Source organism: Microtus ochrogaster, chromosome 5 (genome assembly GCF_000317375.1).
Source record: "Microtus ochrogaster isolate Prairie Vole_2 chromosome 5, MicOch1.0, whole genome shotgun sequence".
Taxonomy (NCBI): Eukaryota; Metazoa; Chordata; class Mammalia; order Rodentia; family Cricetidae; genus Microtus; species Microtus ochrogaster.
In genome coordinates this window covers 8,615,653-8,630,608 of record NC_022012.1, presented here as the reverse complement: position 1 = coordinate 8,630,608, position 14,956 = coordinate 8,615,653, and the positions used below count along the sequence as shown (strand labels likewise).

The 14,956-nt window shown below is 41.3% G+C and overlaps 1 protein-coding gene across 4 annotated transcripts in view; it reads right to left on the bottom strand.

Annotated features, from left to right (window-relative positions):
- The window catches only part of Mtmr2 (myotubularin related protein 2), a 57,302-nt gene extending 44,871 nt beyond the window's left edge, over window positions 1-12,431 (bottom strand). Inside the window, exons 1-2 of one of the 4 annotated variants that reach the window (XM_026779341.1) lie at window positions 12,203-12,279; window positions 5,612-5,682 (exon numbers count right to left, since the gene is read on the bottom strand). Coding sequence is in view for 1 of the 4 variants with exons in the window: in XM_026779340.1 (XP_026635141.1) it covers window positions 12,203-12,282 (80 nt within the window). In the remaining 3 variants the exon portion in view is untranslated. Of the gene's footprint in view, window positions 1-420; window positions 629-5,611; window positions 5,683-11,878; window positions 12,036-12,202 lie in introns of those variants that run through there. The other 3 variants (XM_026779340.1, XM_026779342.1, XM_013346100.2) reach the window with 3 other exon arrangements.
- Window positions 12,432-14,956: the final 2,525 nt, after the last annotated feature.

Here is a 14,956-nt window from a genome sequence, read left to right as displayed (position 1 = left end):
AAATATTAGGAGAGAGTTTTAAAAGTACACACACACTCACACACACACACACACACACACACACACACACACACACACACACTCATGCACAACTTTCAATTCATTCAAGACTAATACAAGCTTCAATCACAAGGCCAAGTCTACCACCAGTGCTTTTAATGAAAACAACAGTAGAGTACTGTCTCCGACACCTGGTTTTCTGGATTGTTAATAAAATCATACTACATCCTTGTCACTCATCACTAGCAGCGCTCAACAATAATAGACAGAAAATAAAATCCAAGCACTAACAGATTCCAATATTCATACCCGATTCCTGCTAACCCACTATTCGTAAAAGTGAACATCAGAGACACTAGAAACGTTACTAGCATCACACATGCTTAACTCAAAACAGCCCAGAAAGTTAGATCACGTCACCTGCTTTTCAGTCCTCGTAAACAAGTCTCAAGAGGGTTCAGGATCTGTCGGCCATGTTTCTTCCACGCCCAGGCTCAGCTGACCACAGTTGTTAAAGTAAGATCTAAACCACTTGCCTTGTTTAAACAGCTTCTCTCACTGACAATTCCATTTTTGGTGAGTATCCCATGAAAGGAGAGGTACCTTCAGAATGTTTTCTTCCTAATAATGCTGTCGCCCACAAATATTAAAGAATGCGTTCTGTATTCTGACTGGGAGAAAGCTTTTCTAGGAATGCTAATTTTGCTCTCAGCACCCACACAATGGACTGCAGTGTCCTTCCTAACCATTGTATGAGCTTGTGCTTGTTAGTCATCATGCTGAAAATTTTACTAAAGTAATAAAAGCCTGCAGTGTGCTTTGCAACACAAAAACTTACTGTCAGAATATCTGTCTCCAAAACAGAGGATACCTCACTATATATAACACAGTACTGTGTCCTGTTAAAATGCTATGCCAGCTCTGATGTTTAAATGTCACCAATCTACAGGACAAGAGAAGTGTCAGAAACAATGTGTTATCACACTGTATGACAGAAATGAATCTTCATTTAGAGAACAAAGTAAGAACAGGTCATCCAGGACACACAGTTATATTGGTATCATTTTATTTCCAGATCAATTCAGTGCATGTGATCTGTTATTTCCAACATAAATCTAACAGCTAATTTATACTGATAACAGCCTGCAAGACTTGTTTTCCCACAGTATGGTTTGACAGAACTGGTAAGCACCAAAGCATTGTAATGAAAGTGTCAACAGGAGGTGGGGTAAGGCCAGGGCTGGGCTAAGCACCAGCACGGCAGCCACAGCAGCACTAACATAACTTAACTCAAAGTGTATTTTATTAAAAAAACATTGATTTGAAATGATTTTTACATGCTCAGAGAGCAGCTTAAGCTAGTACTTAAGTGGACTACATGTATAGTCTACAGGGAAAGCTCCTCACACATAAGTTAGCAGAGAGAAATAATCTAATTTTTTTTTTTTTTTTTGGTTTTTCGAGACAGGGTTTCTCTGTGGTTTTGGAGCCTGTCCTGGAACTAGCTCTTATAGACCAGGCTGGTCTCGAACTCACAGAGATCCGCCTGCCTCTGCCTCCCGAGTGCTGGGATTAAAGGCGTGCGCCACCACCGCCCGGCCAGAGAGAAATAATCTAAACTGAACTTTTCTGATTATAATTCATGCTACCTAGAGTCAGCTTAGTAAAGCTTCGATCTAAGCAACACTGACCTCAGCAGGTACAGAGAACACATGCACATTGAGACTCCACACATCTGTCTACTTTGTGTGCGTGTTTTACTTGCATGTGCATCTGTGCACCATACGCATGCCTAATGCCTGCAGAAATCCGAAGAGGATGTTGGATCCCCTGGAACTGGAGTTACGGATGGGTGTAACTGCCATGTAGGTGCTGATGGCTGAACCTAAGTCCTCTGCAAGAGCAACAAGTGTTCTTGACCCAAGTTACCTCCCCAGCCCTCATTTGTGTCTTAATAAGTGACGTTTTGTATAATCTTCTCATGCTACAGGCAAATGTGAATTCATTGTTAAATGAACTGGTGTCATTCACTCCTTAGGCTATGCAGGTACTTTCCCAGGACAAGCACACATTACTCACAAGTCACTGTCCTTCCAATTAACTAACTTTCCACAGACTTCACAGTGTTGGGTGAAGATAAGGAATTGGAGTTGGGTTGTGTTTGCTTGTTTTCCCATCACTAAGAAGGCACACACCATACCCCATCCTCTTCCCAGCCTGAAAACTTAATACCTTAGTTATGACTCCCAACAATGGTGTGCACCGACTCTTGAATGCGGCTCCCTATATTCCAGACTAGCTGGTTGCTAGAGTAACAGGCCATTAAAGTCATAACTACTAGCTTGCTTTTTCCTTTTTTTTCTGTTTTATGACAGGACTGAGGAAAGTCTTTTTTACTTTACTTTTCTGAGGTAGTCTTAAATGAACAGAGAAAGAGACGTCCTAGACAAAGGGAGATCTTTGTAGCTAGATGTAATGGGGCTGACTGAGCCTGATATCAGCTTTCCAACAAGAAATTTCTTTTATTCAGCAAAATGTACACCCCAGGAACTTTCACCACTCCCGCTCTACAGTTTATATTGGGAGAGCACTTTGTAAACAGCAGAGCAGTTTTGCGAAAATCCAAATTCCAGTTCCATCTTTCATTAGTAGGGGCACTGTAAAATTTTGAGTCTGTTATCTATCATGACGGCTCTTGAGAAATCACAGACTGCACAAGCAAAAGAGCTGTGCAACTATAAAACCGACATCTAGTTATACGCTTATTAGCTACTGGGTTTAGACCGAACAGACGAGTGGATATTTATTTATTTATTTATTTATTTATTTATTTATTTATTTATTTATTTATTCATTAATCATTTTCTTGTGACTAGTTCCTGGAAGAAGTCTTCCAGTACAGTATCCTTGAGTGTTTTGTGTATTGAAGGTGATGGCCTGAACGGACTGATCACTAAGACTCTGTTCCAGTTCCTTGTTCTGTTGTTGTGATAAAAGACCTGACAAATCAATTTAAGGAGTCAGAAACAGTAGGTTCCTCACATCCAGAGTCAAGAAGCAGAAATGCATGTCCTGGAGCTCAGTTCACTTTCTCCGCCTTACGTAACCTTGCCCAGAGAGTAGTCCTAGCCTCTATTAAAAAGGGTCTTCCCACTTGGAATAACATAATCAAGATAATTCCCCACAGGCAAGCCAAGTGCCCTTCTTCCAGGGGATTCTAGATCCTGTCAAGTAGACAACATCACAGACTCTTATACAATGAAAGAATTTAGGTTATTTGTGTAAAGATTACTTTAATAACATGCTTAAATACTTAGTAAAATCTGAGCGCAAGAAATAAGAAACAAGTCAAGAGACCAGTGTGTACATTTTTCATTCTGATTTTAAACTAAATCAATGGCAAACATTTAAGTTAAATTAAATTTATACAATAAATACAATAAATACTAGGGCAACTCCGTAAATGACAGCTGTGACATTCTAGGTTTCCACACATTTCCCAGGTCATCCAAGAAATACAGTGTCATTCCGAAGTATCTTTCAGCATGTATGAAATTTCTTAAGTCAATTCCTTTGGAAGGGAATTAACACTACATAATAAAGTTCTTTTTTCTTTCTTTTTCCTTTATGATGCTGGGGACTGAACCTATGAATGCCCAACACTGTTCTACCAATGAGCTACATTCCAGGCTAAGTCCCTTTCTGGAGATGATCTATTTGCAAATTTGAGCCTACGGGTACAACATCAATGATAATGGAATTGGCATCTGGAAAGACAAGGATAATGAATGTATAGAGACGAACAGCTACTTAAACAAGCACTTTGAGCATGTGCAAGCCTAGCCTAGGCTTGGTCTCCCATATCACAAAAGCAAATTATTAACACCTGAAAAGCATCCTTAAACTAAGACATATCTCAAAACACTCAGAAATTGAGTAGTAACATTAGTAATCTAACTTTTTTATAATTCCAACACTACAGGATATTTTTTTAAAAACAGAGCTAACTTCATTTAAAAATACAAGGTATATTTCAGGAACTGTAAGACACAATATGAAATATGTAAAATAAAAAAGTTAACTCCAAATGTATGGTTCAAAACATTCCTTAAAGTTGTCAATAAATGCCAATGTATTACAAATACACTGTGACAAAATACTACAAATACAATTAATTTCAAAGGCAACCTCTGTAAACTCAATGACTCCAACACTGCTTCACAGAGCCCAAAGACAAACAATAAACAGAGTTGCTCACAGCACAGCTAGCCTGCACCTCCCACTTACATACTCTAAAAAGAGTGAAGATCTTCAGAAGTATAGGACACTCAATCCAGACAAGAGTATAAATATCTAACATTAAAAAGAAGTGTTCTTTCTCCATCAAAATTATTACCCAATAATTTCAAAATCAGAATTAGCCATACATGTGGCTAAAGACTGAGAAAATGTGCAAACTTCAGGAAAATGATACATCCGTGGCTTCTGGGTTTTTCCAGGGATGGTGGTCATGATGCTAACTAACATCTAAGATGGAAGAGGGGCCTATAAACATGAAGGACAGTGAGGCTGTCTAGCCAAACAAAAAATACAACATGACCCATGAAGACTTTGGAGAAAAAACACTAAGCTTTCCCAGTCTCCCCAAATTAACTGGATCAATAAACTTCCCAACATCTTTCCATCATCTGCAAACTTGGAGTGGACTGAGAGTACAAAATGGATCTGAACTAACGGATCTCAAGCTTCAGTACAGATCTTTGGATCTGTTCCCAATGATCCAGAACAGGCTAGAAACTGCAAACTAAGTGTTCACCAAGCACCACCTAACTAGAATGTGCCGTCTCCAGAGCATCTTTTTCAGAGAGATGCTAATGGACCTAACTGTAATATAGCTATCACAGCATCAAGTTATCAAGAATTCAGAACTAATTGGTAGAGAGTTTGCCTCACATTTAAAAAGCCCAGAAATCAATCTGAAGAATCCCATAAACCAAGTGCTATGACGCTCTCCTGTAGTCCTGGTGCCAAGAGGATCAGAAGTCATGCCCACCCTCAGAGACAAAGTGAGTTTGAGGCCAGACTGGGCTACGATAGACTCTCAGGAGGGAAATAAATATGTAGGATCCAGCCCATAGAGTAATACATAGTGAATCCTCACAGAAGAATCAGAGAAGAAAGGAACAGGTGGGAAAGGGAGGGAGAAGACTTGCCTCTAACTGTCCTCTCTATGACTAAGACATACAACATGGCAGCAACATAAACCACATATGTATCTACTGCCAGAAAACAAAGTCTCCACATAAATGCAATTGGTACCCTATGCATCCTGTTCTCACATCAAACTTCAAAGGAAGAAAAGGGAGGAAGTACACAGAAGCACCCCCGTGCCCCAAAGTCTAATGGAAAATTACTGGGTGACTAAAACTTAATGACTGCTCTCCCCAGGTACAAGAAATCACAGGATGTTCTGGACCAGACATGGAACTGAGATTAAAGTTTGAAATCACTGATTACTCATGTGCACACATTTCATTTGGGATAACATCAGATTCCAAAGATATACTGGCAATTATGTCTGTCCATTTTTCATAGTTTCCCATTCACTTACATTATAATTTTTGAGATCTTTTATCTTCACTTCTGATGATCTTCAAATGTCAATGGCTCTTAACACATTAACTGTAAACAAACACAAAGGAACTTAGGGGTTCAGACACTGAATGAGCCCAGAGTTAAGTATTCTAAATGACTGTGCAAAGTCTCAGGGGCAGGGAAAGAGGGGGAAAGGGTTCCCTTGCATAATTCACGTGATCTTCAAAACAGAAAACTGTCCTTGCAAATGAAAACTATACGACACCAGCACCTTGCTTTCTGTATGGAAGAAGAAATACTCAAAGCTAAAGAAAATCCCCAGTTCACCAACGTGACTTCCCGTTTCTCCACAGGGAACACGGCCAGTGTCAACCTGTACAGGAACTGTCCTCTAACTGCAAAGCTGTCTGAACCTCAGCACCTAATCTTCAGATACAATCACTTCTGTGTCATACAGACCCTGAAGCCAGACAGACTTGGACTTCAAGGACAATCCACTCTATCTTCAGTTTTCTTATCTGTAAAATGGAAAATTTAATACTGTCAAGCTAATATAGACTTACGTGAGAAGAGCACCTAAGTAACCTAGCGTCATAGCACATAGTAAGCCTACAACAAACATTCAGGGCTATTGTTTACATTATGTTGTTTATTAACTCTATTAATTTGCTATTGTAACAACTATCATGTGAAAAGCAAAACTTACCCTGGATGTTTCTATTTTTGTTACCCCTTTTGATATAGCGAATGTTTTTTTAATATTAATAAAATAAGATTAACTTTATTTTTGACCTTTACAGGCAGGTATCTTTGCTTAGTTTAAGAAAACTATGGCCCAAAGTCACTGGTCCATCAATTATTGTCCTTTATACAGAAGCGCAAACTTGAGGTGAGACACATAAAACTGCCTGAACAGCCACTCATTTGCTGCTGTCAGGAACCATGGAGAGGAACAGCAAGCAGCTTTGGAACTCACGGAAAACTCTCACTGGTTAGCATAATCATGGTGGGTGTGTCTCAGAGAAGCAGAGCCCTGAGGACTAGTTTCCTCAGGACCTCGATGTTATTATCACTACATCCCTTACAATCTGTAAGATGTATGGAAACTCTCAGGGGTCCCTAGCCCCTGTCTGGGCAGTGCCACTGGTACTTAAAATAACAGTGATTGACTTTCTGCAAGCATTGCTGTTGGAACAGACTAACAATCAACCACACCCTAAGAAAGATGTAGACTGTTAGTAAAGTTAGGTTAAGACTTTTTGTTGTTGTTTTGTTTTCCTTTCTTCCTTTCTTTTTCTCTCTCTCTCTTGGAGACAGGTTTCTCTGTGTAGTTTGGGAGTCTGTCCTAAACTTGCTCTGTAGACCAGGCTGACTGTGAGAACTCACACAGAATTGCCTCTGCCTCCCGAGTGCTGGGATCAAAGGATTGCAAAACCACCATCACCATGTGGCTAAGGTTAAAATGTTTTTGTTAATGGCTTTGATGCCACTCATTTTCTGTTGTGACTACTGCCTTGCAATCAGAGGCATTTCCAGCTTGTATGAGCATCATAGGAATGTGCTTCTTGCTTTTAAATGGTTCATTGGTGTGAGGGAGAATCACTGCCTGTCTCCTGTATTCTCTCTCTTCTATTCCTTAAGTCAAAACCTCCACGCTTTGCCTTAGCACAAGGTCTTAAAAAAGAGCCTACAGAACCTAATATCCTAGACCGTCTTACAGCTAGCCATGGTCACAGGACCAAGCAAGAGTCAACTGGATAGTAGTTTAAAAGCAACTTGTGATCGCTAAAGCATGTCTTTTAAAGAGAGAAACTGTCCCTTCATCTGAAAATGCAATGTCAGGCTCTACCTGCCATCGTGGCTCATATAGCAATTTTGTAATCTAAAACACATGAAGAATCTAGATCCTTGACTCAGATCCACTGCATTACAACTGTGGACTTTCATGTGAGAAAAGAAAAATCTGTTGGATTAAATCACCATTAGTGTATGTTTCCTGTTGTACCGTGCTAAACCTAATGCCAACCGTGGGCATAACTCAAAGGTACAGTACTTGCCTAGCATGCATGAAGCCTTGGGTTCCTTCATGAGCACTACAAAACATAACTAAATATCAATAAAAACATAAAACATGGGACCTAGGCAACAGTTCAGTAAGTAAAGTGTGTGCTGTGCAGGCATGAAAACCTGAGTTTGGATCCCCAGCACCCACAGATACAGCCAGGCATATGTATCTGTAACTCTGGTGCTGGAAGTGGAAAACGGCTGATGGTGAGGAGGGAAGGACTCCTGGGCGGGACGCTCCAGGCGAACAGTCTGTTCCTGGCTAAGTAGGAAACCCTGTCCAAAAGTAAGATGGAGGACAAGAGGAAGACAGCCAAAATCAGCCTCCATCGCCACAAGCACAAACACAGTTGTGTACTCTCTCTCTCCTTCCCTCTCTCTCTCTTTCACACACACACATACAGAGAGAGAGAGAGAGAGAGAGAGAGAGAGAGAGAGAGAGAGAGAGAGAGAGAGAGAGAGAAGACAAGCACAGGTGCACATACACACAGCCTAACCCTAAAAAGAAGGGTTTTTTTTATTTATATTTCTCATATACCAGGTTTTAGGTTTTAGGCTGGGAGTGGGGCTTATACATTAAATCATGTTTTAAAGTTGACTTTTTAACATTTAAAGCCCAGTATCTGGACTGAAATAGTCCTCAAAGAGCTCAAGGTTATTCACAGAAGCACAGTCTGTGAAGGAAAGTGGTTCCTACCATGGGTCAGGTCACTTGTCCTTTCAGTGGCCTCCAGAGACCATCACAGTACAGGGGTCAGCAGCCAGCTGTGTGTTACAGAGTGACAGGAGGGGCTACATTAGGAGGGCATCTCCCATAGTCCCTTGTGCTCTGACATCACCACCTTTAGAACCCCGCTTTTAACCTGACTTCATATGAAATCAGTCCAGGTCCTGACACAAATATAGCAAGTACTTTACAAATTCAAAGCCAGTTTTCCTAAAAATGAAAAACCTTCTATTCTAGAATCTGTTGGGGAATTTCCACTACTCAAAATCCTCAATCACATGCAATCTTAGGCCCTGGTGGTTTTTTAATACAATAGCATTAATTTGGTAGCTTTCCAAAATAAACTTCCTGCCTTCTGAACCAATGTGCCCTCCAGAGTTATTGCCTTCCCTTGGGGACAAGTCAGGTTGCTGGTTTGGTTTGTTTATGCTCTCACATTATTTCTCCATATAATAATTTTATAAATGTGTCATATTATAATGCATTATATTAGGATCCCTATTTTTAGAAAAATTCCTAGAGCCTACAGTTTTGGCTTATGTTATTCACAACTGAAAATTAATAATACTCAGAAAATTTCCTCTAAAGATGAGATTTAATAAACAACAACAACAAAGTATACAGGACCCAAACCCAGTTTCAGGATTAACTTTCATACTTTTGTATAGTAATCAGCTTTTAAAAATCTTGATAATAAGTACTCGTAAGTTCATAATAATATTGGGCCTTACATAGAGATTAAAGCTCTTTTATGGTCTAGAAATAATAAATTTCAAAATGATTTTTAGATTACCACTACAATCAGTACCTGACTCAGTGCCAGTAGTAACAATGCCAAAGGAGACACTCAACCAGACAGTCACTCTGTCCTAAAGCTGTAACTTCTAACACTACTTCTGGCCAGCTGCCCCAGAAAACACACCACTGAATAGGTAAGGATGTGATGATATAAACCCATCACTACCGAAAAACTCTGAAAGATACTTCCTACCAACAAATCACTTTCAAGCTAAAACTACAGATGAGATTTTGTAACAAAATATGCTTTTGGCATCCCAGAAACTCTTTACCACCTTAGACTACAATTAAAATCCACAGAAACAGTAGCCCAGGATTCACTATTTCAAATGATGATAGTTTTAAGAAAGATATGCAACTTTAAAAATGCAATTAAGTTGAAGGGTAGGATAGTGCACACCTGTAATCACAACACTCAGGAGACTAAGGCAGAAAATTTTTTAGTTCAAGGTCAGACTGGGCTACACAGTGAGCCGTCCTCCTCCCCCCCCCCAAAAAAAAGCAATCAGTTGTGCATGTGTAAATCTTGTTTTGTTAATGAAAGTTAATGGGGCATGGAGTATGCATGCTAAATTATTTATCAACTAGAAAACAACTGATAAATCAAAATAACCAGAGACAAGCAAGTATTACCCAGAATAGCTCAAGAATATGCGGTGAGGAAAAAAGACACATTAAAGTGACTGGCATGGAAAATTAGAGAATAGGGAGTCAAAGTGATCAAGATTGAAGGATGACAAACAAGGGGAGGACACATGGATAGGACCTTGCATAGAAGAGAGAATATGCTGTCAGTAAAGACCACACCAGTGCTTCACAGACAAGAAAGCTGAGGATGAACCTGAGGTCAAACTGTTCAGGTCAGTCACAACAGGAGAGAGTCCCTTTTAATCCTCCGAATGAGGACAACCAACAAGACCAGTGGTGAACATACATCAACGTTCCTTTGTTTCAATGTTCAGAGCACCTACTAGATAGACACCATAAGACGACACACTGTAAAAAGCAGACATCAAAGAAACCTACTCAGACAGTGCAATCTACAGTTAGCCTGGAAGACAGAAACTAAATGTAGGTGGTAAAATAGTACAATACATGCTGAAGGACAGGTCTGTCCCAGACTTCACAACTGGCCTATGCAAGGACATATTTATATTCCGTTGAGTCCTACTTACACCAAGAATCGGAGTGAGACCAACAAAAGTAAAATTATAGAAACAGTTGGATGACCAGTATGATAAAGTAAAGTTTGTCTCAACACCCTGGCGGGGAGGGGGCTACACGTGTGCAGAGTAGGCAAGATCTGCCTAAAGAGGGCCATACAAAGCAAGATTCAACACAAACACTGCTTACTACAGTTCATTAGAAACTATCTGAATAAAGAAAAATAAATGGTCTTCTACAGCCAAAAAGATCAGTCAGATCTATGCTGACCCAGAAGGAAAGTTAAACCAGCACAACTTTAAAAGGACCCATCACACTTCATCAAGACAACACACTTTTAGTAGGAACTACAGACTTTCCAAACCCTTTAAACCAACTTCAACAGAGTATGTTCTTTTTAAGAAACAATGGATCCCTTTAATCCCAGCACTCGGGAGGCAAAGACAGACAGATCTCTGAGAGTTCGAGGCCAGCCTGGTCTACAGAGTGAGTTCCAGGACAGGCTCCAAAGCTGCAGAGAAACCCTGTCTCGAAAAACCAAAACAAAGGGATCCTGAAACGAGCTATAGTGTTCATTTTCTTTGTATATTCTTCCCAGAAAGGACAAAAATACACTATCTATTAACTATTTAACTGTTCAGACATAATATTTCACCCAAATCCATCTCATCATAGAAGCATTTGAGACCATCAGAGATGAGTGTTTTATCAACTTCAGTTATAAATTTGAAGGTTTTTTTGCTTAGCTAAGGAAACAGTTTCTATTTTCCAACAAACTGAAAGTAACAATTTTTGCTTAATTTTTCTTGTAGCTAAACTCAATAGAAATTTAAGTCAACGTTGATGAGATGGCAGTGAGAGCACTTGCTGCTCTTGCAGAAGACCAGGGTTCAGTTCCCAGCACCTACGTCACATCTGCCTGGCCCTCCAGTTTAAGGGAATCTGATAAAACGTACACTCTAAAAATAATCTTTTATAGTGCTTCATGCATCGCACAGTTTCTTTCACCCAGTAGATTGATAAATTGAGTACTATTTAAAAATTTTTGCAAGCATAAACACACACAAAAATTTTACGAAGGCGAATTCATAAGAAAATTTATTTGCGCTCTGAATAAAAACAAAGTACAACGTTAGAGTGACGAGACAGACATCCAGACTTTACCTGTAGTCCTTCGTAGACTAACAAAACTTGAGCTAAATACACTAGTAGAAATAGCATAGTCTGCCCTGCCTGTACATTAGAATCACCTGTGACTGTCTCCATTAAGGTAAAACGATGCTAAAACGTTCCTATAATGAAGCGATTCTCTAAAGTTAAAGAGAGTTCCAAACAAACACCACATAGAATGCACAGTACTTTGGTAATATCACTGATGTTTAAGCTAAGACACTGGCTCTGTGAGGCTGTGTCCCAAGCATACTTGCCCCAGAGTGTCCCCAAACGCCACTTGTCTGGTGACGTGGTGGCCCCCAAACGCAGTGACAAGGAGGGCAGAAGAGTGAAAATACCAAGCCCTTGACAACAGACTTCCTGTTAAAGTTAAAACGCTGTATCCTCAAACACAACTGGAGCAACCTCGACGAGCGGAAAGTGAGTAGGGATGAGAAGGGTAGAGGCCATAGAGAAACTGCATTTTCCCTCTCGCACCGAGGGCCCTGCCGAGGAGCCAAGGCTCGGCCGGGCTCTCCATCCCCACACCGGCTGTCTGCGGCTTCCCCCTCTTCAAGGCTCCGGCCTCTCCGTCCCCGCACAACTCTGCCCCTTCCATCTCTCCCGCGGCCCCTGCCCCTCCGCCGGCCTCCGCTGGCCTCTCCTCTCCTTCCGCCCGCCCGCCCCGGCCTCCGTCCCCACCTGGACAGTGAGTCCTCGCTGGGTGGCCGTGCCGCCGGGGGCTGCGCGCCGAGACTCTCGCAGCTCGAGCTCTTCTCCATGGTGCGAGAAAAGGAGGCCGCCGCACCCTCTGCGGCCGCGGGCGAGAGGTGCACAGGGAGGAACGCACAGGGCCTCGGCCGCGGTCAGCCTAGCACCAGCCACAGTGAGAGACCGGAAGCGGCCATGTTCCCCCAGCCTGCACCGCGCGCGGGGGCTTTTGGGAGCCGGGACCCCTGGCCCTGCGGAGCCGGGCCCTACGCATGCGCCCTGGCAGCCCAGCGCAAGGTCTGCGTGAGGAGAGGGAGTCAGCCAGCCGGGTGGAGACTTTGAGCTGAGAGGAAAATTTTCAGACGAAGGGAACACCCATATATCATAGAGAAGACGCAAGGATGCGAAGCCTTGGAAGCGGTGGAGTCGAGAAAAGTAGAAGAACGTGGGCAGACTGTGGGATGATGGGGTGAGGAGGAAGGAGAGACCTGAGGTGATCCAGGGCTAAGAGTATTGAAGAATGAGGTTAGAGATAGCAAAAGGTACAGCATACTTAAGAATCCGTTGTGAAGCAAAGCAGACTCAGATTCCACTGCCCCCTGTTGCATTTACACCAGCTTCCTTCTGTGTGAGTGAGTTGTAGATGTAAACCGCCTAGAACAAGGCTTGTCTAAGACGGAGCACGCATATAAACAATCTAACAAATTTAATATGAGCGAAAGCTAAAGGATCACAGACCAGTAATATATAGAGGAGAATGGGGATGGAGTTGAAGTTTTCAGGCCCCTTGTGACAAGAGTGTGGGTCAGTGTGGCTTGGGAGTGGGTCTGTGACTGACAGGCACGTGGACAGCAAGGAAGAGAGAGTTGGGGAGACTGGGAGATTCTCAAAAAGACTAGACACAGACACTGCTGGATGCAGTGTTTGAAACAGAGGATAGACTTACCTCTCCAGATCCCGTGCTCCTTCAGATTCCCCTGCAAAGCCGGAAGGGAGTGTGGAGATGGAGTTTGATAAGGGAGCAGGATCTGGGTAAAGGGGACTGTGGATGCCAGTGACTTTCTGTTACTCAGGATACAAGATGGGTAATACTAGAGGAAGGTTTCTACCTGACTCCTCTTTAGTCTCTCACACATATGGAGAGTCAAATTAAGGCAAAAAATATTTTTATAAATTAGAGAATCTTGCCGGGCGATGGTGGCTCACGCCTTTAATCCCAGCACTCGGGAGGCATAGTCAGGCGGATCTCTGTGAGTTCGAGACCAGCCTGATCTATAGAGCTAGTTCCAGGACAGGTTCCAAAGCCACAGAAAAACCCTGTCTCGAAAAAAAAAAATTCGAGAATCTTTTAAAAATTACTTGCTAGGATAAATATAATCGTGCTGATGCAAATTAGATTTAATTTAATACAATTACATGATTTTTTAAAGAAAATTTTAATTTTTAGAAGCAAGGAAATAATTTGTGAGTTAGTTTTCCATTACTGTGACAGTCTGCCTAATGAAAGACTTATTTTGACTGATGATTTCAAAGATTCCAGGCCATGGCCACTAGGCTCCTTTTTTTTTTTTTTTTAGCCTGAAATAAAAGAGAACATCCTAGCTGGGAACATATAGAAAAATCTGCTCATCTCCAGGTGTCCAGAAAGGAGAAACAGAGGGAGAGAAAAAGGGAGGATTCCAGTCCACATTTAGAGGAGACTCAACTACTCCCTTCCTCCAAGTTCACAGTGCCCCCCAGTGACACTATCAGCTGACAGCCTAACCTTTAGAGACATAGCCTGTAGAAGATATCTCATATCCAAAACCTCAACAGTTTGAAAGAATATTACCCACAAGATCAACCTATCTGAATTGTGTTCTACATGAAAGAATGAATATGTTATGTTAATTCCACAGATTGGAGGAGAAAGATCCCTGACCCAAGTTATCATGGCTAAGTTAATTAAGCGATTAATTAAAGCAACGCTTTTATTTGTGTACATGGGCTGTCTCAACTAAAGATGGGGTTTAAAAATCAGCCATGGAAGTGGGGAAGATAAGGCTTTTATACTTCAGGGGTAGGGAATTTTGCAGGCAAATAGGTGGGGTTATAAAAGCAGAACTTAAGCATAGCAAGTTGACCATAACAACCTGAAACAAAGGCACGATTGCAAAATAATCTTAACCCTTTTTTTGTAACAGAAGTATGGTTGCTGTTTTCTGGAGCAGAAAGTACAGAACCAGTTGTTAAGGTTACAGGTGGAGCATAGCCCAATCCTTGAGAAACAGATTTAATCATAAACAGAATGAATCTAGTTTGTCTTTATATAAGATGGCTTTCAAAACCCAAGATGGAGGCAGGCTAGTTCATCAGTTAGCCTCAGAAGAGTTAGCCTTTCTCTTCCATTTTCCATGCAAGGACAGATGGCAAGCAATTATTTTTATCTCTAATTTTTCAAGAGATCTTAATTGTGCATTTCTGATAGGCCAGCAAGATAAGTAGTCAAATAAACACTTTGACAAGCATAAATATCTGTGAGATTCAGGAGAGAATGCATCTACTTCTCTGTCCCAAACAGTGTTTCTAATGCTGACTCACGATCACTTGGCACTTCAACTTGTGTCTTCCAAGTTACACATGTTGGAGAAAGATGAACCCTTGAAAGGAAGACCCATTTCATTTTAGCATTGTGTTGAATGCTAGAAAAAAATGTCTTCCTGGGTAATAACTTGTGCATGGCCCTCTCTAGTGATTATTATGGGA